Source organism: Pistacia vera, unplaced genomic scaffold, assembly GCF_008641045.1.
Source record: "Pistacia vera cultivar Batoury unplaced genomic scaffold, PisVer_v2 Contig73, whole genome shotgun sequence".
Classification (NCBI taxonomy): domain Eukaryota; kingdom Viridiplantae; phylum Streptophyta; class Magnoliopsida; order Sapindales; family Anacardiaceae; genus Pistacia; species Pistacia vera.
The window spans coordinates 1,071,313-1,092,871 of record NW_022196590.1 but is presented as its reverse complement, the minus strand read 5'-3'; the positions used below and the strand labels follow the sequence as shown (position 1 = coordinate 1,092,871).

At 37.2% G+C, this 21,559-nt stretch overlaps 3 protein-coding genes across 3 annotated transcripts; 1 reads left to right on the top strand and 2 right to left on the bottom strand.

Moving 5' to 3' along the window:
- Positions 1 to 7,398: 7,398 nt before the first annotated feature.
- Positions 7,399 to 12,191, top strand: LOC116115065 (regulation of nuclear pre-mRNA domain-containing protein 1B). Its single transcript, XM_031401196.1, has 7 exons — positions 7,399 to 7,962; positions 8,820 to 9,067; positions 9,528 to 9,692; positions 10,099 to 10,255; positions 10,411 to 10,553; positions 10,671 to 10,706; positions 11,297 to 12,191. Exons 1-7 carry the CDS (start codon positions 7,887 to 7,889, stop codon positions 12,050 to 12,052), a joined length of 1,581 nt encoding a protein of 526 aa, XP_031257056.1. The 5' UTR covers positions 7,399 to 7,886; the 3' UTR covers positions 12,053 to 12,191.
- A 219-nt stretch (positions 12,192 to 12,410) lies between these two features.
- Positions 12,411 to 13,848, bottom strand: LOC116115076 (short-chain dehydrogenase RED1-like). The gene is made up of 3 exons (XM_031401216.1): positions 13,509 to 13,848; positions 12,912 to 13,071; positions 12,411 to 12,785 (listed from the first exon to the last, which is right to left on the bottom strand). The coding sequence occupies exons 1-3, from the start codon at positions 13,846 to 13,848 to the stop codon at positions 12,449 to 12,451; spliced, it is 837 nt and encodes a 278-aa protein (XP_031257076.1). The 3' UTR covers positions 12,411 to 12,448.
- Positions 13,849 to 16,986: 3,138 nt separating this feature from the next.
- Positions 16,987 to 18,302, bottom strand: LOC116115073 (short-chain dehydrogenase RED1-like). The gene is made up of 3 exons (XM_031401208.1): positions 17,949 to 18,302; positions 17,593 to 17,752; positions 16,987 to 17,434 (listed from the first exon to the last, which is right to left on the bottom strand). Exons 1-3 carry the CDS (start codon positions 18,286 to 18,288, stop codon positions 17,098 to 17,100), a joined length of 837 nt encoding a protein of 278 aa, XP_031257068.1. The 5' UTR covers positions 18,289 to 18,302; the 3' UTR covers positions 16,987 to 17,097.
- Between the last annotated feature and the right edge of the window lie 3,257 nt (positions 18,303 to 21,559).

Here is a 21,559-nt window from a genome sequence, read left to right as displayed (position 1 = left end):
CCACGAACTGAGAAACGGACAGGTACAGAAGTAGGATTTCTTGCGGAAAAGGCTTGGACAGGAGAGGTGGTTTCCCGAGGTGTTCTTTTATGCTTTGGAATGCCTGTTCGCACTCAGGTGTCCACTCGAGCCTCTTGTTGGCTTTTAGGACATTGAAGAATGGCAAGCAACGATCTGTTAATCTTGATATGAAGCGACTAAGTGCCGCTATTTGCCCGTTAAGGCACATGACCTGCTCTTTACTGGTCGAGCTCTCCATGTCGAGCAGAGCTTGAATCTTCTCGGGATTTATTTATATCCTCTGTTGGTTAACCATGTACCCTAGGAACTTTCCTGATGATACTCTGAATGAACACTTGAGAGGATTCATTTTCATCCTATATAGCCGGAGAATGTTAAACATCTCAGCGAGATGCGCAATGTGCTCTGAGGCGACCTGGGATTTGACTAGCATGTTGTCCATATAAACCTCTATTGTTCTTCCAATCTGGTCAGAGAACATACGATTAACCAATCGCTGGTAGGTCACGCCAGCTAGGGGTGGAAAAAACCGGTTAACCGAACCGGTTAACCAAAAACTTGAACCGAACCGGTTTTCGGTTTAAAAAAATGATTGAACCGAAACCGGTCCGGTTTCGGTTAAAAACCGGTTATGAACCGAACCGAAAATTCGGTTCGGTTAACCGGTTAACCGGTTTTAAACCGGTTAAATATTGGGTTGCATTATTTAGCCCAATTATGAATTATGGGCTGCTTTTTTTGGCCCAATTTGGTCGTCACACTCCATTTTTTTTTCCAATTTTTTTTTTACTTGAATTAAAATTATGCTTTACCAAACGATGAAGGAGAAGGAGGCTGAAGTCCAATCATGGTGTTCTGTTCTCGCTTCTTATCCAAATCTAAACACAAAAGCTGTGAAAGAGAAGAAATGGAGAAGACGAAAAAGAAAAAAAAAACAGAAAAGTGACAGGAGAAGAAGACGAAAAAGAAAAGGAAAAGTGGAGAAGGAGAAGAAGAGAAGAAGACGAAAAAGAAAGAGAAATTGGTGAAGGAGAGGAAGAGAAGAAGACGAAAATGTGAAGAATAATTGAAAAAAGAAAGAGAAAGCAGTGAAAGGAGAAAGAAGACGAAGAAAGATAAAAAAGTTGGTGAAGGAGAGGAAGAGAAGAAGACGAAAATGTGAAGAAAAACTGAAAAAAGACAAGAGAAAGAAGTGAAAGGAGAAAGAAGAAGAAGAAAGAAAATAGTGAAAGATTGCGTGAGAACCAAACCCAAGAAAATGCGCAGAGTAGCAGACTGCAGGTCTGCGTAGCTGATACCAAGAAAAAGGGGGGGAAAAAATAAGGGATTTTTTTATGTTTTTATTTTTTTCAAAACCGGTTTTCAAAACCGGTTCGGTTAACCGGTTTAATATTATCCTTAAACCGTTAACCGATCCGAAAATTCGGTTTAATTATTTTTGAAAACCGAAACCGAACCGGTTGATTTGAAAAACCAGTTTTTCGGTTCGGTTTCGTTCCGGTTTCTCGGTTCGGTTCGGTTTTCGGTTTTTTTTTTCCAGCCCTAACGCCAGCGTTCTCGAGGCCGAAAGGCATAACTTTGTAACAATACAGCCCCTGGTCTGTAATAAAGGACGTATGCTCCTCGTCCGGCCCATACATCAGAATTTGATTGTATCCCGAGTATGCATCCATAAAACTAAGCAGCTAGTGCCCCGAGGTGGCATCCACGAGCTAGTCAATTCTTGGCAAGCGGAAGCTGTCTTTAGGGCAAGCCTTATTGAGGTCGCTGAAGTTGACGCAGGTTCGCCACTTGCCATTTGACTTCTTTACCAGGACCGGGTTGGCAACCTAGGTCGGGTAGAGTGCCTCTCGGATGGATCCATTTAGGAGGAGGTTGTCCACTTCTAATTTCAAGGCGGCATACCGCTTCGGATCCATTGCTCTTCTTTTCTGGCAGACTGGCTTGGCTTCACCGTCGATGTTTAACGCATGGCAAATGATATCCGGGCTGATCCCGACCATATCTGCATGCGACCAGGCAAACACATCGATGTTTTCGACCAGGAAGCTTATCATCTCGGACGCGACCTGGGGGTTGAGACATCTTCCAATTCTTAACACTCGGCTCGGTTCTTTCGGATCAACCGAAACCTCGGACACATCCTCAACTGGGCCGCTGGGAGGGATCTCTTGGATTCGAGGATCTATATTATCCTCTGCTGGGCCAGGCTGCGGTTCGATCCGACTGATCATCATAGCCTGGCGGGGCACACATCGTGAAATGCCATTTCCTTTACACGCCATCTGCACTGCTTTTATGTAGCAGTCGCGAGATGCGCTTTGCGATCCGCTCACTTCCCCTATCCCCGTTGGAGTTGGGAACTTTATCTTGAGATGGTATATGGAAGTGACTGCCTTGAAGCTTTTCAACAGAGGTCGCCCCAAGATTCCATTGAAGGCCAATGGGCAATCCACAACCAAGAATTCAGTAACCCTCGTCACCTCGTCGTAGTCACCGAGCGTGACTGGGAGCTAGATTGTTCTTTTAGGGATCACGTGGTCCCCTGCAAAGCCGTAAAGAGGGATCGAAGCGGGCTTCAGGTCGGCCTCGTCCAAGTTCATTCTTTTGAAAGCGGTCTGGAACAGGATGTTCACAGCGCTTCCGTTGTCCGCGAGCATTCTGCGGACATTATGGCATCCTATTAGGGGCGTGATCACGAGGAAATCGTCGTGACGATGATGCAAACGAGATGCCTCCTTCTCATAGAAGGCAATCAGCTCTTCCTTTCGAGCCTTTTGTGGTCGCTGCGATGTGCTCATCACCCTGATCGGGTCGTGATGGGCTTCGCGAGCGTACCTTTCCTGCGTGCATCGCGTGTTTCCCGCGAGGTGCAGTCCTCCAAAGATCATGTTAACGCTGCTATACCCACGGCGATTACGACGTTTTCTTCCTTGTTCCTCTTGGTTCTTCTCTTTTGCAGGAGTGGAGTCATCAATATATTCCTTGAAGTGCCATTTCTTGATGAGTTCTTCGATCGCTTGCTTTAGAGCTCGGCATTCATTTGTGTGATGCCCGTTGTCCCGATGAAAGCGACAATATTTTTTATTATTTCTGGCTGTCACGGGAGTTTTCATGGGCTTTGGCTCACCGAGCACACTGGCCTCCTCGGATTTATCCAGAATGGCCGATATAGACACATTCAACGGAGTATAATGAGCCTTGTCCTGTCGCGATGAGGAACATGATCATGAAGGGACCATCAACACATGGATGCTTTCATATTTATATCAATAAAATAGCTGTAGTAGACTGTCTTTAGCTTTTATGTGTTAAACGTATTAAAATTAAAATGTTGTTGACTTTATATATTTTAATAAATTTTTCCTTGATATAATTTCATTTTAAGTTAAAAGTGATATATGAATTCATAGTTTTGATAATGATAATAGTTGTACGTTCCATTGTGGGGGAAAAAAAAAGGTTATTATTTATAATTTTATTTATTAAATGTGAAATGTATATATAAAATTGTCAGATCAAATTGATATAAAATAACTTTTGTTACTCTTTTAAATTGTTGACAAGATATTTTTGTCACTTTTAATATTAACAAAAAAATTATATAAGGTCTCAAAATTTAATGACTTAAATTTTTGTCACTACACTTTTCATGTTTTTGACAAAAATATTTCTGTCGCTATTAACAAAATTTGATAAATATAATTTATCACGATTTTAATTTCCCCATAATTTTTTTTTTTCACTTGAATATTCTTTTCACAAAAAAGATTCGTCACATTTTAGAAGCACAGACATGAATATTTTTATCATTATTGAGATGTCAAAAAATATTTGTCACGCTTATATTATTTTGACAATAAAAAATCTGTCATGTAAAAATATTTGTATCAAAAATTATTTGTCATGCTATTAAATTATTTACAAAATTATTTTTGTCACTATATAATTTTTAACAAATAATATTGTCATATAAACAAACATGTGACGAAATAAATGTTGTCACAATAAAGTCAATGACAAATAAATTTCTGTCACTATTAAAATTATGACCAAATAATTTAGTCACCATTCACAATTTTGACAAAATCAATTTTGTCATAATATATGATTTTTTCACTATAAAGCTTATCATTTGGTCTTTAAATGTAAATCAATTGTGACAAAATATTACTTGTAGTGATAAAAATTGTTTTCTATTGTTACAAATAATTTATCACAATAAACTAGTTTAAAGTGACAAATTATTATTGTCACAATAAATAATTAGGTTATGGTAACTAAACGCTTTTTCGTTACCTTACACTTAAGAGTACGAGCTTAATGTGACCAACCTAGTGACCAATATAATTCCTCACATTAAAGAAATAGTCACAATTTTGATACTTATAGTGACAAATTATTTTGTTGTGAGAAGCCTAAATTCTTGTAGTGTGAGCATAGGATTTCTTGTGCTCGTAGCGGGGTTTCTTCCCTTTTCGTTGATCGTCAGCGTCCCCTCTGCGATCAACTCTTCTACTTTCCTCCCGACCAGACATACTGCTTGATGCGCCGGGGTCACGACGGCGTAGTGCCGCCAATGAATTTTCTATTCGGAGGTACTTCTCTACAAGGTTGTAGAATCCCGTGAGGGAGACATCGTCCTCAGCTTGTAATTCCTTTCACAGGTCGGTTTGAGGGCGAACCCCGGCTATAATGAGAGTCCGAACAGACTCTTCGAGGGTATGAGCCACCTTGTTGAGTTTCCTGTGGAAACGGTCAATGTAAGACTGGAGTGATTCATCCATTTCTTGCCTTATGTTGCTAAGGTAGCTCAAAGGCATTGAAAACTTTCGATTCGCTTGAAAATGCCTGAGGAACGTCGTGCTCATCTGAGGCCACGAACTGACTGACCCTACTGGGAGCGACCTGAACCATCGTTTGGCATGGGATGTCAATGTTACTGCTAGACAGCGGCATTTTGCCAAGTCTGAGACCTGGTGAAGCTCCATCAGGTCGTTAAATTCATACAGATGATCTTGCGGATTAGAGTTTCCATCAAACGCCCGCATTTCGGGCATCCTGAATCCTGACGGGAGTGGAGCAGCTAACACCTCGGGAGAGAAGGGGGACGCAGACGCGACCTGTCCCTGCTCATTTTGCTGGGCCCTTAGCTTGTCTAGAGCTCGCTGCAACTCTTCAATTTGCGGCAGCGGAGCTGCTTGGGGCTCTTCTTCGCCTTGGTTGGCGGTTCTAGCCACTCTCGACACACGCTGACTAGAGGCATGCGATGGCGATGAGAGGTGCGGGGTATTCTCACGACCTTCGTGGTGGTAAGAACCGCCCGGCGAAGTGTGGGACCCTCTCGCACGGTGGTGACCAGGATTGGCTTGCTGACGGTGATAAAAATCGACCCGTCCAGCACTTTTATGGGTATGTACCTGCGACATGGCGTGGGACAGCTCAAGCTGTGTCTTTTCACCAAGTCTCAGCGAGACTGGTATTTTGCTTGGAACGCGGTCAGTGTTTGCTGGCCCTTTGGAGCCCGTGGGCTTGCTTTTTGCCACTTGCTTACCCTTTCGCCTTTGCGCTGCAGCGCTCGTGGCACGGGCTATTTCCCTTTGCCGCACTTTCGCGTGACCTGCAGGCATTTTTGGCTGTTGTACCGCCGCAGCTGACTTGGATGGCGCGCCTTGGTCCAAACGGTCAAACCTTTGGTTGACCGTCTAGAGAGTATTGTCAAACCTCTCCAGGTAGCTTCTTATAGCGAGGTCAAGCTGTGAGCTTGATGGGATATCTCCCGCAGCATTCTGCAGAGTTGAAGGTTTTTTGGAAGAGGTATCCCCTTGAACGTGGGGGGACCCTTGAGTACCCTGGTTGGTTTGTTCATGTTCTGGTTGGCGGGCCATTTGTTATTGTAGAACCGGTAGGTTGGAGACTCTCCTGATGAAGGATGAACACTAAATCAGGCCTTCCTTCTAGCGCCAAACTGTTGATGCTGGATTTTGCACCAACGAAATGCACGTGCAAAATGGTGCAAGGGGCCCCGAAATCACACGTGAAAATAATGGATGAGGGATAGTAAATGCAATAAAGACAAATTTTAAAGTGGTTCTGATGCTAAGGTAGCAAGTCCTACATCCACTGATGCTTATATTGATGATATGAGTCAGGTCGCTATTAGCTGACTGACTTTACAATGATATTACAAGGTATCGATTGCTGAGAAAAGAGAGAGAGTAATTAATTGAGTGAAAAAGGTGCCAATCCCTTTAATGAGAGATGAATTCCTAATTTATAGTCAAATGCCTTGAGGCAATCATCACTAAATCTGCGAGTTGGTGGGATTATCCGTGCAAATCCTTCTTTATGTCACATTACCAACCTTCCAGAGTGATTTGCGCGATTTAGAGCTGGGATTGGACACGTGGGAGCACCACAACCTCCTGACTAGCCTGACGCGCGCCCACTACCCTGACAGACGCAGACAGTGTCTGTTCCAATGATCTGACTTTTGCTGGCTAAAGGGTCCTGACGTCAGCCCTTATATTTTTAGGCATAACAATATCATTTAAGAAAATAATTATACCTATCATAAGTTGTACATATAGAATAGTTGTATGGATTATGAAATTTTATTAAACTTGACCATTTCTAAAGACGTTTATGAAACTGTGACTTTGATTTCTTCACTTGCCTGCCTAGTGTCACGGGGTGGGAGTTTCACACTCAAAAGGCTAACCTATTAGGTGGAGGGACTCCCCCCATTTATAAGCCTAAGACCTCCCCAATACGCTTTCAATGTGGGATTTGTTACATTCTCCCCCACCCAATCCTGTGACGTCCTCGTCACAGGTGGGGCCCCCTGCCTACCCATCCACCTCACTCTCGTGTGGACCCACAATCACACGTGGACGCCCCTGCGTGGGCGCTTGACGGGACATCGAAAGACGGATTGGGTCTGCTCTGATACCACTTGTCACGGGGTGGGAGTTTCACACCCAAAAGGCTAACCTATTAGGTGGAAGGACTCCCCCCATTTATAAGCCTAAGACTTCCCCAATACGCTTTCAATGTGGGATTTGTTACACTAGCTTTGCCAAGCCAACCAATTTTCTCATGTTTGTATTAAGGCTTTTTTTTTTTTTTTTATGCAAATTTATTTTGATCCATAAAAGCCCTACATAGCATATAGTTTAAAAATCTTGATTCCAATGTTAAATAGGTAAGCAAAGAATCTCTCTAAAAAAAAATAATAGAGAAATTTTTTAATATATTCCAAACAAGTAAAAATCCATACTAATTTAGTCCAAATATTGAAATTAATAATATTCCCCTTCCCCTCTCTCCCCCCCGGGGAAAAAAAACAACAACAAAAAAGAAAAGAAAAAAAATCCTTATTTGAACAGTTTTCACTCTAAAATTCCTTTATTTTCATGGTGCACACTGTTCTCCTGGCGCCCTTTAGACAAATGTCCTCTTTCTTTCATAATTTGCGCCAAATGCCCAAAACTGAAAACTCTCTCACTCTCTGAACTGAACTTAACTTCGAAGCTCGGAGCTTAAACTCTATCTCCCAATTCAAGAAAACGCTGTCGTTTTATACTTATTATTTCGCTGTTTTGGACCTGTTAGGGTTTTCTGTCTCACATGTAGTCGAGTGATTCTCTTTACATTTGCTCAATTTGGGACCTACCCAATGCTCGCTCTGTCATCAAAATTTGTTCTCTATCAATTTGAGGGTTTAAAGATCGAACTTTGATCAGTTTGGTTAGGGTTATTGGAATTTCAGCTTCTGGGTTGGTTCAATTGGGTGTTTGATTTTTGAAATTTGCAAGCTGTTTTGGGGTTTAAATTAGGGTTTCAAGTGGGTTTCGATTTGTGGGATGAATAGTGTGTTCAGTGAACAGATACTTGCAGAGAAGCTCTCCAAGCTCAACAGCACCCAACAGTGTATTGAAAGTATCCTTTTTGTTCGTTATTTTTATTTGTTTTCGTGAGAATAATTAGTTTGTTTTTGTTGGAGTTAAAAGCAATAAAAATCAATTGTTCGGGCTTCTAACTCTTTCAAGAAACCTTTAATCTTCATCCTCCTAACAAAAAAGGTTCAATCTTCAACAGTTTTATAGCTTATTGTTTTATTAATGAACATTTTTTTAGTCCTTTGTTATGCTCATGATGTTTGGTATATGCAGTTAAGAGTAGAACATGATTTTGTGTTGTGTTGTATGAGTTATTGCAACAAAGTTTTTGAAATTTGGATGCTTTTTATGCCTGTGCTCGAGGACGTATCGTAATTGCATTGTTCACGATTTTTGCTGTATGTGATGGTCAATACTAATTGCAGCAAATTCTTAATTCCTTGGCTGATTGAGGTCAAATTTGCAGTCAAAAGGACAGGCAATTGATTTAGAATGTAATTGTGGAGCAAACATGAGAATTTATTGGATATTTAAGGTTGAGCTTTTGATGTTTGATACTGTGTGTACATGCGTATAATCCTTGGAGGTCTTCACCTTCCTGTCGAGAAATTTGGGAGGTGTATTTTCTTTTTTTGAATTGAGTGAAAAATGAAATTAGGAATGAATGAGAATGGCTTTTTTTTTTGTTCAAGTTTAATGTTTGGATTATGTGGTCTTGAATGGAGATTGTACAGATACTGCTCTTTTTATGGTGTTGATGAGTAATAAAGTAAGTAATTTAAATGTTGTTAGGGATTTGCATATGCGCAAGAATAGTGAGAAGATAATAAAATTGCAGTTGCGTGTTAATATTGGTCTTCTATCCATGTCATCTGTTACCTTAACTTATTTGCATAGCATTGTCACACTGGTGTATATTTCACCAGAGCAAAGCAGAACTGGTGGTTGCAACATGGGATAAACAATTTCACAACTCTTCGATGGTTCAGAAAGTTCCCCTTTTGTATCTTGCAAATGACATCCTACAGAACAGTAAGCGTAAGGGAAATGAATTTGTCACCGAGTTTTGGAAAGTCCTTCCCTCGGCTCTCAAAGATGTTGTTGAGAAAGGGGATGATCCTGGAAAGAAAGTTGTCTCCAGATTGGTAAGATTCTTAGTACTGAGCACTGATGACATAGTTCCTTTATAAACCAATGAATCCATCAATTACCTTAATTTTGGATTTAAATTATTGCACTCTGTTATCAATTTAATTAAAAATATCTGTGTATGTTTAGTAATATCAATCCGTTATAATCTACTACCCGATATTTATTAACTGTTAATGAATGATTAATCAAGAGTTTCAACCCCAAGAATTAAGTTGATGGTTAAGGTCTTTGTTATAAACTAAGAGGTCAGGGATTTGACTTCCTTTCTAGCCAATTTTTTGAGATATTTTATACTCAAAGTTTCTTGATTAGCAGGGTTCTAGAGTCTAGTAGTAATTTATAGTTTAGGCATTGGTGAACATGTAAGAAAGTTTAAGGAATATCTGGTGTAAAGAAGGGTGAACATGTTACTTTTCTTGGAAATCTGTTAATTACTTTTTACTAAATTGGCAGGTTAATATATGGGAAGAAAGGAGAGTCTTTGGGTCCCGTGCACGAAGTCTCAAAGATGTCATGCTTGCTGCTGGAGATGTGCCTCCACCACCCTTGGAGTTCAATGGCAAAAAACGTTCACGCTCAGTCAGAATTGTGAAACGAGATTCGCGATCCATTAGAACGGTCAGAAAGTGCCATTTTATTCCTCTCTTTCTCTCTGTGTGTTTGTTTCTATATTTTTCTTGATGTGATCACATTATTAGCTTACTTTTCTTCTTATTTTTCTGGACATCAGAAATTGTCTATTGGGGGTGTAGCTGAAAAAATAGTGTCAGCATATCACATTTTATTCATCTCTTTCTCTCTGTGTGTCTGTTTCTATTTTTTTCTTGATGTGATCACATTATTAGCTTACTTTTCTTCTTATTTTTCTGGACATCAGAAATTGTCTATTGGGGGTGTAGCTGAAAAAATAGTGTCAGCATATCACATTTTATTCATCTCTTTCTCTCTGTGTGTCTGTTTCTATTTTTTTCTTGATGTGATCACATTATTAGCTTACTTTTCTTCTTATTTTTCTGGACATCAGAAATTGTCTATTGGGGGTGCAGCTGAAAAAATAGTGTCAGCATATCACTTGGTGCTCAGTGAACGACCCAGTGAAGAGGAAGAGATGGCTAAATGCAAGTCAGGGGTTCATCGTGTGAGGAAGATGGAGAAAGATGTTGGTATTGCCTGTACTATCGGTAAGCCAATAATGATACAGGGTCAATATATATGTTGTAGTTTTGAAAAAATATTTAACATATTCATTTTTACTTCTTTTCATTTGTAGACATTTAAAACTCATGCTATGATTGTCAGAAATTGGTTGTCTGAAATGTATTTTCTTTGTCCTCAGCTAAAGATCCAAAGCGGAAAACCTTGGCTACTGAACTCGAGGAGGAAGAAAATCTTTTGAAACAATGTATTGAGAAACTTAAATCCGTTGAAGCCAGTAGAGTAGCACTTGTGTCTCAGTTAAAAGAAGCTCTCCATGAAGAGGTACCTGATCATCCCATCATATAAAAAGAAATTTTTTTTAAGAAGTTTGTGCATGTAATAACTTGTGACAATAGGAGTTTTGCTATTCCATGTTCTTACTTTCTGAATCTCTTTCAGGAATCTGAACTGGAGAATGTTCGCACTCAGATGCAGGTACATTTTATGCTACTTAATGCCTTTAAATGTTTTTTCGTTTCACTTATCTTCTAATAAGAGCATGTGATAAGTGTACCTTTAGCTCCGGTAACCACTCTATGTAGTTTCAACTGTTGGATGCTAGGCAGCTTGTCACGGAGTACCCCCATTGTTACTTACTAGTGAAATGGTTCCTTTTTTAAATCTGTAATTTGTCATGAATTCTGTCTCTCCTGAGGTTGATTAAGTCATGGAAGTTTGTGGAAATATATAGAAGTTTGAGGTAGAAAACTTATCATATCTACACAGCCTTCTAAACCGTGGGGTTCAGGTTGAACACTCATCATGCATCAACTTAAGTAATCAGTTTCAGTAATCTATTGGCTGAAACCTGGAGTTCGATAATCTGTATCTTTCTGTGGTCAAATTTGGTTCCAGTCACAATAGTCAATTTGTTTTGAAGTTTTCTGGAACGTATGATTGCCAACAAAATATTGCTATATTATTGTTGAAACCTGTATCTTCTGAGTTGAATACTAGGCTGACTGTAGATCTATATGCTACGGTCCAAAAAAGGATTATCAGTTTGTTTTAATGTATTAATCTAGGTAGCTCAGGCTCAGGCAGAGGAGGCCTGCAACATGCGGAAGCGACTCAATGATGAAGATTATGTATCAAAACCATCTACTACGACTACCCCGTCAGTTGATATGAATTCAAAAGCAGGACAAACACCAAAGAGGACGGCTGCAGCTATTGCAGCTGAAGTTGCAGACAAGCTTACAGCCTCTAGCTCCTCTCAAATGATCATGCACTCTGTTCTCTCTACATTTGCAGCTGAAGAAGCAAAGAATGCTGGTTTAGTAAAGGCTTCTACACCATCAAGTTCGTTCACACCGACACCTGTCAATGCAGTGACCGACGCGATTTCAAAATCTGAGAAGCCTATGCCTGTTTCGGATCCCAACATGTTTTTGCCAGCTCAGTCAATTGCTGCTCCTAACCATTCATATCAAACAGTTTTGGTACCCCAAGCAACTCTGCCAAACCAAGCCTCAACCTCACAAGCTCAATATCACATGCTCTCTAACCCGCCTCCCCAACAATATCTGCAGCCATCAGGAGGGATCATGACCCCATACGGATACAGCAACATCCCACCCATGCCAGCAGGACCGCCTCCACCAGCCCATATGGTGAGTCCAATGGTTCCTTTGACTCAGCAACCAATTCCATTGGCGCAGCAACCAGCACATATGAATCAGCAGATACCTGTATTAAATCAGCAACCCCCGACAGCTCCTAGTTTCAGGCCACTGCAGCCGCCGGGAATGGTGTATTATGGTCATCCTCCCCATTCCTAATGATAGTTATTTTTGGCCAAAGTTAGATCAGTGGAATCTTTTTGAATTTGTTTACTGGTAGAATCTATTTCCGGTGAGTTGAAAATTTTGTTTGTGCAAATTGGCTTTGCAGAGGTGAAAATACATAGATGTTGGATAATAAGCCTACAAAAATCAATTCAAAGAGCAGCTGAAAATCATAAGCAGGGGATAACAATTAACAAAGAACTAGTGTAATATTATTAATTTTTAGATTTTTTTTGATTCGTGAAAACAAATGTATTCCACAGATGATTTTAGATTTTAGAAGAGAAAAAAAATAAAACCATATCGTTCAAACTTAGTACATTTGAAAGTAAAGAAACATAAACAAATTGACGCAACATTGTCTAGCCCCACGCCCAATGTAGAACTCTTTTAACCTTTCATTACCCTCCTTGCAACGAAATCTTTAAACCAATTGGGCATATGGTACATGATTGCCATCACGGTGGAGAATTGTCCAGTGGTGAACCAAGCTGGGGGGTTGTCCTTTAACAAAACAGCTACAGTGTCCCTTGCAAACACGTCTGCAGGGGTTGATTTTGGTGTTTGTGAAAGATATGCTCTCTCCTTGATTATGTCTTCAAATGGCTTGTATAGTTTCCATTCAGGCATCTTGCTGTAGTAGGCAACGGCGGAGTTTGCTATGTTAGACTTAATCGCCCCGGGAACAACGAGGGTAACATGAATCCCAAAATGACGGAGTTCCAATCTGCATTAGACATCAATAATTTTATCAATAGGATTCAATCTTGAAACCTCTTGTACAAGAGATATCCGACCAGCTGAAATGGCTTTGCGCAGTTAACAGCAGTAATTTCGGGGGAGACATGCATACCTCAAGGTATCAGTGAAGGCATGAATGGTAGATTTAGTTGCAGCGTAAACAGAAGCCCATGGTGTAGGTATTGCAACACTAATACTTCCTGTATTTACAATCTTTCCCTTTTTCCTGGCAGCCATGTGGGGAACAACAGCTTGAATCATTCTCAGGGCACCTATTTGTCAATCAGTAGACATTAAATATCAGATGGGAAACACCAAATACAGTAAAGCAGTTTATTGCAGGATTAGAAAGGTGGCTAAATTTTCTGCTCAAAACTATCCAAAGGATGGAAGGATAGAGGCCTTTGGTGTCCCCTCCAGTCAAGAATTGGGCCCTCACCCAGACAACAAAAGAATCACAGGATGAATATAGATGTGAGTGTATTTAGAAGCAATTTACGTATAAAAACTACAAAGAGATGATAATTATATAAATCAATCTCACTATTGGTCGAAATCTCATCGAATTAATATATTAGATCTTAAATTCTAATCCACGTTTTGGAACTAGACAGACTTAAATATTAATATTGGATCCTTACCTAATAACTTAACGAACACTGAATGTAAATGTAAAGAAATAAAAGAATAATAATATTACTAAACTTACCATAAACATTGGTGTTGAAAGTTTCCTCCACAGCTGACAAAGGAAGCTCAGCAAGAGGGCCAACACACTGGACTCCAGCATTGTTAACCAAAATATCAATTCTCCCAAACTTTTCAATAACATTTTCCACACAGTTCTTCACACTTTCATCTGAAACAACATCAAGTTCATGCAGAAAGAACCTGGAATCATTCTCCAGATCTTTCATGGTTTTTTTTGACCTGCTTGTGGCCACAACATGACACCTTCTTGAAGCAAACTCAAGTGCCAATGCATGGCCTATTCCTCCCTTAGAGCAGCCTGTGATCAACACAACTGGCTTATTATCTTGAAACTCCATTGAAATGGGTATTTTTAGAGAGAAGTGTTTTTGAATTTTGTGTTGCAAGAGAGAGAGAGAGGTGAAGGTTTGGATTTAAAGGAAAGTGGATGAAGTGTTGCTTCAAGAGTCAACTTTGAACCCTCAAATTATGTATACAGAAATGTAAAATACAGCTTGAAAGATTCTGAGAAATCACCTGTTTATATCATTAACGTGGGTTGGAATGTTAAAATTATATTGATTCATCTTTCACATTTCAAATATACAAATCCCCCACATTTACGTTGAGTTGAATTATAAATTATTTATTAGTCATTTCGGATCTGGTATAAGAACAGTACAAACTGAATGTAAGAATGTACATAAAAAATTATATATAACGTATATTGACAGGAGTGTTCATGTCACGTAAATAACTTCAAAAAAAGGTCTCGTAGATAATATTTATTTATTTAACGATAATATTATATACATCAAAAGTTATCTCACGTTATACATAAATATTTTTGTGTATAGTTATCTGTACTAATTTTAATTTCTAAAATGTTAACGGTTTGTTTAAAGGACTTAGTTTAACCACAAAATCATATGATTTAACCGAATGATTTTTACTGAAAAATTTCAAGGACAAAAATAGTTAGAATGCGTTAGATTACTAAGTTTAGTATGATCTGGTATGCTTTAATTAAACTATCAAATTATACTGTTAAATGCTAGACTACCGATTCTAGTATAATCTAACGTTATATATTAGTAATATATCATTTGTTATTTTATTAAAGGTACAAGTGATAAGTTATTAAATTTTATGATTGGATTTATACTTTAAATAAAATCTGCATATTTTGAGAAATTGTGATTATTGAGTTGATTATATATGTCTATATATAATCCTATATGGTGTTGAAATGTTAATGAAGTGATGATATTTAGTGGTGATTTAATAAATGATATCACAATACCAAATAAGATAACACATCACTTCAGGTTGAGTTGGATCTAATTTTCTGACAAATTATTTTTTGATTATTTTAGAATCCAACTATGATATAAAAACCGATAGTAGAAACTAAATGAAAGAATGTATATAAAAAGTTAAATAATGTATAACATTACTCTTTCAAATTTTTTCACGATTGTGGCTCTTCCTTGGAATGTTAAAAATATTATGTTCATGTTAAGTAAGAGGTACTCATGATCATTAATGTTAAATACAAATTTAAGATTTGCTTTAAATTATAATCGGGTTATCATGTTACACATTTGACATTTAAAAAATACGAAAATGGAACATGCACAGGTGTTGAGATTATTAATTTGAGTTTTGTATTATTCTCATGTATATGGCAGATTCGATAATTTTTTTTTTTTTTAAAATAATGGCTAACAAAATCATTTTGATTCAACCAAAAGACACAACTAATTTGACTTAAAAAATAATAGAAGAATAATTTTACTTGATTCTAATAGTTCGATAGAAGAATATTACTAAACATACGAACTTTCTGTATATAGAAAAAAAAGGAAAAGTGGAGTTCTAATAGCTCGATAGTGTTATCAGATTGACTTAGTTATTCAAGTTTTTTGATGAATTTATTTATGTTTATTTTCATGGAATAGGTTAGAAAAAATTAGAAAAACTCAAGAGGAAATCCATTGCATAGCATAATATTGATTCGTTAATGTTATTAAGTTAATTGAATATATATAGATCGATTATCATAATAATAATAATAATAATAAATATAATACCTTGATGCATGGTTCGCAATTGTATTTGTTTATTAGGTAGCTTAAAAAAAAAAAAATATTGGATTAGATTTTTAGGGTTATAGAATCTCTTGACAGATGGTTGGCAAGATCAAATATTGATTTAAATTTGGTTTTATTAATAAACTAATGGCACTCATATATTATATATAACTTGTAAATTTATAATATCTTTGGCGTGAGTTATTTTTAATGTACATTAATTTTGAGTATTAGATATAATCTTATGGATAGTAGTATAGAAATATAAGGACATTACCTTATTATATAAATTTTTTTAATGCCCTCTACTTCTAAAGTGATAAATTAACTTGATAAATATTTTTAATTTTGGAAACATAGAATATAATGTAATATAACAAGTTAATTTTGCTTTTTGCATATAATTAATTAATTAATTTTTTTTTTTTTTTTGTAGATTTTTTTTTTCTTATTATTTTTGTTAATTCTAATAAACAGTACTTCACTAGGTAGTCCTTTGTCGCATTTTTTTTTTTTTCTAATTGTTTCGTCTGTTGTGGTGGAACCAGGAAATTATATTGGGGCAAAATGTAAAGTTTGGCAAATAAGCGAAGCCAAAAAATAAATAATTTTCAAGGAATGGAATTGTGCAAAATCAGATGTAAAATTTTATATTTTTTTGTGGGAGTAGGAAGCCATTGCCACCTAGATCAGAGAATAGTTTCATTCTTACGGTCAGATTGATAATTATAAAAACTAATACCTCAGTGAATGGACACAAAGATGATGTGGTTTAGGGGTGTGCAAAAGACTTGGTCGGAATCAGAATCGGCATGTCTAAAAAATAGGAATTGGTACTGTGCGGTTCCAATTTTGGTTCCATTACTACAGGAATTGGAATCCGAATTCGGAACCAGAATCAGAACTGAGACTACGGTAGGAATCAAGACTAGATTGTAAATTTTGTAAACTTTTGAGGGTGTATTTGTAATTTTTGTCAGTGTATTTGTTATTTTTGTAAGTAGTAGGGGGTAATGCAATTTTTTCAGGTACCAGATTTTAGGAACCCAAACCAAAATCGGCCAGTTCCGGTTCTAGTTCCATGGGATTTAGGGGGTACCTAGATCCGCCCACACCTAATGTGTTTGCTCGTAACACAAAATTTAAAGAAATCAAGGACATTGATGTTGAATTAATGTTTGCTTAATAGTTGATAATGGAACCTCAGCAAAACGATAATATATGATAGTTGTCTCACCACCTCATTTACTGATGTGTGAGACTGTCCAATAAAATAATGACATATGTGATTAGTTTTCAATGCTACCCATCATGGTAGTGTTTATTGATGAATCGTAATGACAATTTGATGAAAAAACAAAGTTTAACACATGTAACAATGTAGAACATTATTTTATTGGACGTACAGTTTTATCATATTAGCAAAATAAGGTGGTATGGTGATAAGACTGTATCAACCGAGTGTCATCTTGTATGCTTTCAAGAACAAACACATGGACCTAAGCAACAATGAACTCAACATTTCACTAGTTTCTTTATAATAAAATCTTTAACAAAGACGGGCATATGGTATAAGATTGCCATGATGGTGGAGTAAGTACCAGTGGAGAACCAAGCTGGGGGGTTCTTCTTCATCACCGCCACCACCGTATCCTTCGCAAACACTTCTGCAGAGATCGGTTTTAGTGTTTGATAAAAATATGCCATCTCTCTGATAATTTCTTCAAATGGCTTGTATAGCTTCCATTCAGACCTTTGGTTGTAGCTGGAAAGGGAAGACTTTCCTATATTGGACCTTATAGTCCCAGGGACAACGTTGATGACGTTGATGCCAAAATGATGTAGTTCCAATCTGCATTAAACATTAATATTTTAAAAAAAAATTCATGAAATAAGTGATCACCTACTTTTGAAAATCCTTTATCACTTAGTTCTTAAGCTACAACAAACCTAAAACGGGTTTGGGGAGGTTATGTTACAATCTTATAGATGACTTTATGATAAACAAACCTCAAGGTATCAGTGAGTGAATGAAGAGCACATTTACTTGCAGCGTAAACACCAGCCCACGGTGCAGGGATGTATGCGGTAACACTTCCCACATTTACAATCTTTCCCTTCTTCCTAGATGCCATGTGGGGAACAACAGCTTGAACCATCCTTATGGGACCTAATTGTGAGTAAATTAACAGTAAATTGTAATATTAGGAACCAAAAGTATTAATTATTGTATGGAAAAATTGTCTTGGTTTGAACGTCCTGATATTTTAAAATTCTTGCAAGTCCAGATTTTAGCTCTCACATGACAAGAAAACTTTTCGTGTAAACCAAAAAATAAAAACTAAAAAGAGCAAAATTGTACTTACCATAAATATTGGTGTTGAAACTTTGCTCCATTGCTGATAATGGAAGCTCAGCCAGAGGGCCAATACATGGAACTCCAGCATTGTTAACCAAAACATCAATTCTTCCAAATTTTTCAACAACATTTTCCACACAATTCTTCACACTTTCATCTGAAACAACATCAAGTTCTTGCACAAAGAACCTGGGATCTTGTTCAAGATCTTGCATGGTTCTTTTTGACCTACTTGTGGCCACAACATGGCAACCTTTTGAAGCAAACTCACGAGCCAATGCATGGCCTATTCCTCCCTGAGAACACCCTGTGATTAGCACAACTGGCTTCTCATCTTGAAGCTCCATTGAAATGGGTTGCCAGTTTGAGTCGTTTTAGAGTGGAGGGACTTGAGATTTGTGTTGAATGAATTATAGAAAGTGTATGAAGAGTTGCTTCAACTGTCAACTGTAATTTGATCTGTCAAATCATATATTAACAAGACAAGAAATCAGTAACGTATACTTTGAAATTTGAATAGTATTTTGTTGACATTTTAATATTTGTATTGAATCTTGATATGTCTAAACTTTGATTTTATATTATGCTCGTGTAAGTGGCTGATACTTCTGCACATTTTTTAATAACAGTTAAAATAAGTTAAAAATAGACAAGAACTAATAAGGAAAACTATTTTTCTAATAGTGTAATAACCACAAAAATTATCGAACTAGAAATAGCTTTTGAAGGAAATTGTAAATTTTGGAAAAATAAGAAGGGCAAAGAAAAACACCATATACATTTTAAGAGATGAAATTATATATACTTACATATGAAATTTTAAGTTTTTGTTGAACTTGAAGTGCCATCTAGGTTTGTAACTAGTTTTCATGCCCTGACCATTATGATTGATAATTATAAAAATTAACACCTTAAAACGAATGTATAAATAATGCGATGTCCTTACTGGAAATATTACGACTAATATAGACATTGGTATTTGTTTGCTCAATAATCGTACTGCATTATTTTTATTGACATTTTGAAAGCTTACAAGAACAAACACATGAATCTAAAACAATTAATAGATAAGTCTTTACAAACTCTTGCATATTTTGGGATTCGGTTATTCTTTTTTTGTATATATTGAAGAATAATACTAGATGTATAAATTCTTTATCTAAACTTTTCCATATAAACTAATGTATCACAAAATGAATGTATGAATTTGTATAAAAAATAAACTCGATCCAATAGAAATACATTGTATATGCTTTTTGCAGTTTGTTTCTTTCATAAAAAACCGTCATTGTCTTTGAATCAGAAAATTGTATTTTGGGGACAAAAATATAAAGTTTGGCAAATGAGAAGGGAAGGAAAACAGCCCATACATTTCAAGCGATGAAATTATATATGCTCTCTAGATAAAATTTTAAAATTTTGTAGGACTTGAAGTGTTACCTAGGCTTGCAAATAATTTTAGGTGCCCTTGACCATCATGATTGATGACTATAAAAACTAACATCGTGATGAATGAACGTATAAATGATGTGATATGCTTGTTGTAGTACCAAATTTAAGAAAAAAAGTAATTACATTACAACTATTATAAACATTTGTGTTTAATTAATGTTTGCTCAATAATATTGTAATGTATTATTTTGAACCACGTTTTGAAAGTTTACAAGAACAAACACATGAATTTTAAAGCAGTTAGGCAGATTCACATAGATAAGAGAAAATGGATGAAATAGACAAGCCCATACATTGCAAAACTCAACCTTTCATTGTTTTCCTTACAATAAAATCTTTAACAAAAAGGGGCATATGGTACAAGATCGCCGCGGTGATGAATACGAACCGGAGGAGAACCAAGCGAGGGGTTGGTTCATCACCGTCGCCACGGTGTCCTTGCAAATACTTCAGTAGGGTGGATTGATGTTTGATTAAACTTTGTCTCTGATAGCTTTGCAAATGGCTTGAAGAGATTCCATTCAGGCATTATGTTGTAGTTGGAAATGGTAGACTTTCCTATATTGGATGTTATGACCCGGCGGCAATGTTGTACAATCGATTCTGAAATGGCTTGGTTCCAATCTGCATTAGTCATCAAATTTGAAAATAATTTGATGAGAAAACTGATCAACTCGTGCACAAAGACCAAGATTACCGTTTCATCAATTGGGCTATGTATATTCATTCGACAAGGGATAAACTATGAAAGTAACATTTTTCATACAAACCTCAAGGTATCAGTGAGTGAATGAAGAGCACATCAGTTGCAGCATAAACACTGGACATGTGCAGGGTGGGCTGTGATAACACTTCCAACATTAGCAGTCTTCCTTTTCTCTAGATGCCATGCTGGGAACAACAACTTGAACCATCCTCATGGGACCCAATCAATTAAAACAAAGAACCAAAACGAAAAAGCTATTGTTGGAAAGTGGATTTAATTCAACCAAACAATTCTCAATTGATTATATATCAATTATGACCTTCAACAAATAAATATCTGTCTACCATGGATTCTTATTTTCACCATAAACTATATGTATGTATATATATAATTGGCATGCTGATAGTTTTTTTTTTTATTTTTTTTTAAGTCAAACCTCATTTATAGCGATTATCGCCATCTATATTAAAAAACCAAAAACTCAGTTAAAATTTTTGCTTAAGGTATATTAGTTGTTACAGTTGGATGTCCATAGATTTTTTCAAGCCACTACCATTTGGACGGTTCTTGCGCTTGCTACCATGTATGGTTGGCCCTTCATTCAACTTAATGTCAAGAATACTTTTTTTTTGAGGTTTTTTTGACAGAGAGAGTGTTTATGGGCAACCTCAGGGTTCAAGATCTATCGACCATACATGCATGTTACCTACTAAGGCCACTCTGGTCTTAAGCAGGCTCTTTGGGCGTGGTACCATGTCTCCACTCTTTTTCTGGATCATGGTTTTGTTAATATTCGGTCATAATCTTCCTTTTCCATCCATCGCTCCTCTTCCTTCGTGGTTATTCTGTGGTTTATGTGGATGATTTGTTCTCACTGGGGCGTCATCCTGGATATTGCTACTACTTTTTTCACTGACTTATGTTCCACCTTTGTCGGTCTTGATTTGGGTTCTCTTGGTTTTTTTTTTTGGGGTTTGGGGTTACTCGAGAACTATGCATGTTGTATCTCTCGTAATGTTGGTATATGGTTGATCCTATGCGTTTTCAGCTCGAGTCTTGTGCCCTGTGCTAATTATCCGTCAGAATCCATGCTTCTTACTGATGAGGAGCTTTTTCTAACGTACCTGTATAGGAGTATGGTTGGTGGTCTATATCTTTCTCACTTGGGTGATATTGTTTTGTTGTGAATAAGGTTGCTCAATGGTTGTCTACACCCACTCACCTGATTGCGTGCCTTAAAGGATTTAGGTACATCAAAGGTACAATCACGGTTGGTCTCACTTTCCATCATGCCTCGACCTTCATCTCTGGCATACTCATTTTGACTAGGCCACTAACATGTTACTTGGTGCTCTGTTACCGTTGGTTGTGTGTTTCTTGGTCGAAACCTCATCTATTGGACTACCAAGAAGCAATCTACTATGTCCCACTCTAGTGTTGAAATTGAGTATCATGCCTTT

Bases quoted from the DNA above. Each gene is read 5' to 3' on its own strand.
- LOC116115065 (XM_031401196.1), top strand. From the start codon at position 7,887: ATGAATAGTGTGTTCAGTGAACAGATACTTGCAGAGAAGCTCTCCAAG. The intron at 7,963-8,819 runs GTATCCTTTTTG...TTATTTGCATAG, and splicing joins CACCCAACAGTGTATTGAAA to CATTGTCACACTGGTGTATA. The intron at 9,693-10,098 runs GTCAGAAAGTGC...TCTGGACATCAG, and splicing joins ATTCGCGATCCATTAGAACG to AAATTGTCTATTGGGGGTGC.
- LOC116115076 (XM_031401216.1), bottom strand. From the start codon at position 13,848: ATGGAGTTTCAAGATAATAAGCCAGTTGTGTTGATCACAGGCTGCTCT. The intron at 13,072-13,508 runs GTAAGTTTAGTA...ATTGACAAATAG, and splicing joins TTTCAACACCAATGTTTATG to GTGCCCTGAGAATGATTCAA. The intron at 12,786-12,911 runs GTATGCATGTCT...TGTCTAATGCAG, and splicing joins GCCTTCACTGATACCTTGAG to ATTGGAACTCCGTCATTTTG.
- LOC116115073 (XM_031401208.1), bottom strand. From the start codon at position 18,288: ATGGAGCTTCAAGATGAGAAGCCAGTTGTGCTAATCACAGGGTGTTCT. The intron at 17,753-17,948 runs GTAAGTACAATT...ACTCACAATTAG, and splicing joins TTTCAACACCAATATTTATG to GTCCCATAAGGATGGTTCAA. The intron at 17,435-17,592 runs GTTTGTTTATCA...TGTTTAATGCAG, and splicing joins TCACTCACTGATACCTTGAG to ATTGGAACTACATCATTTTG.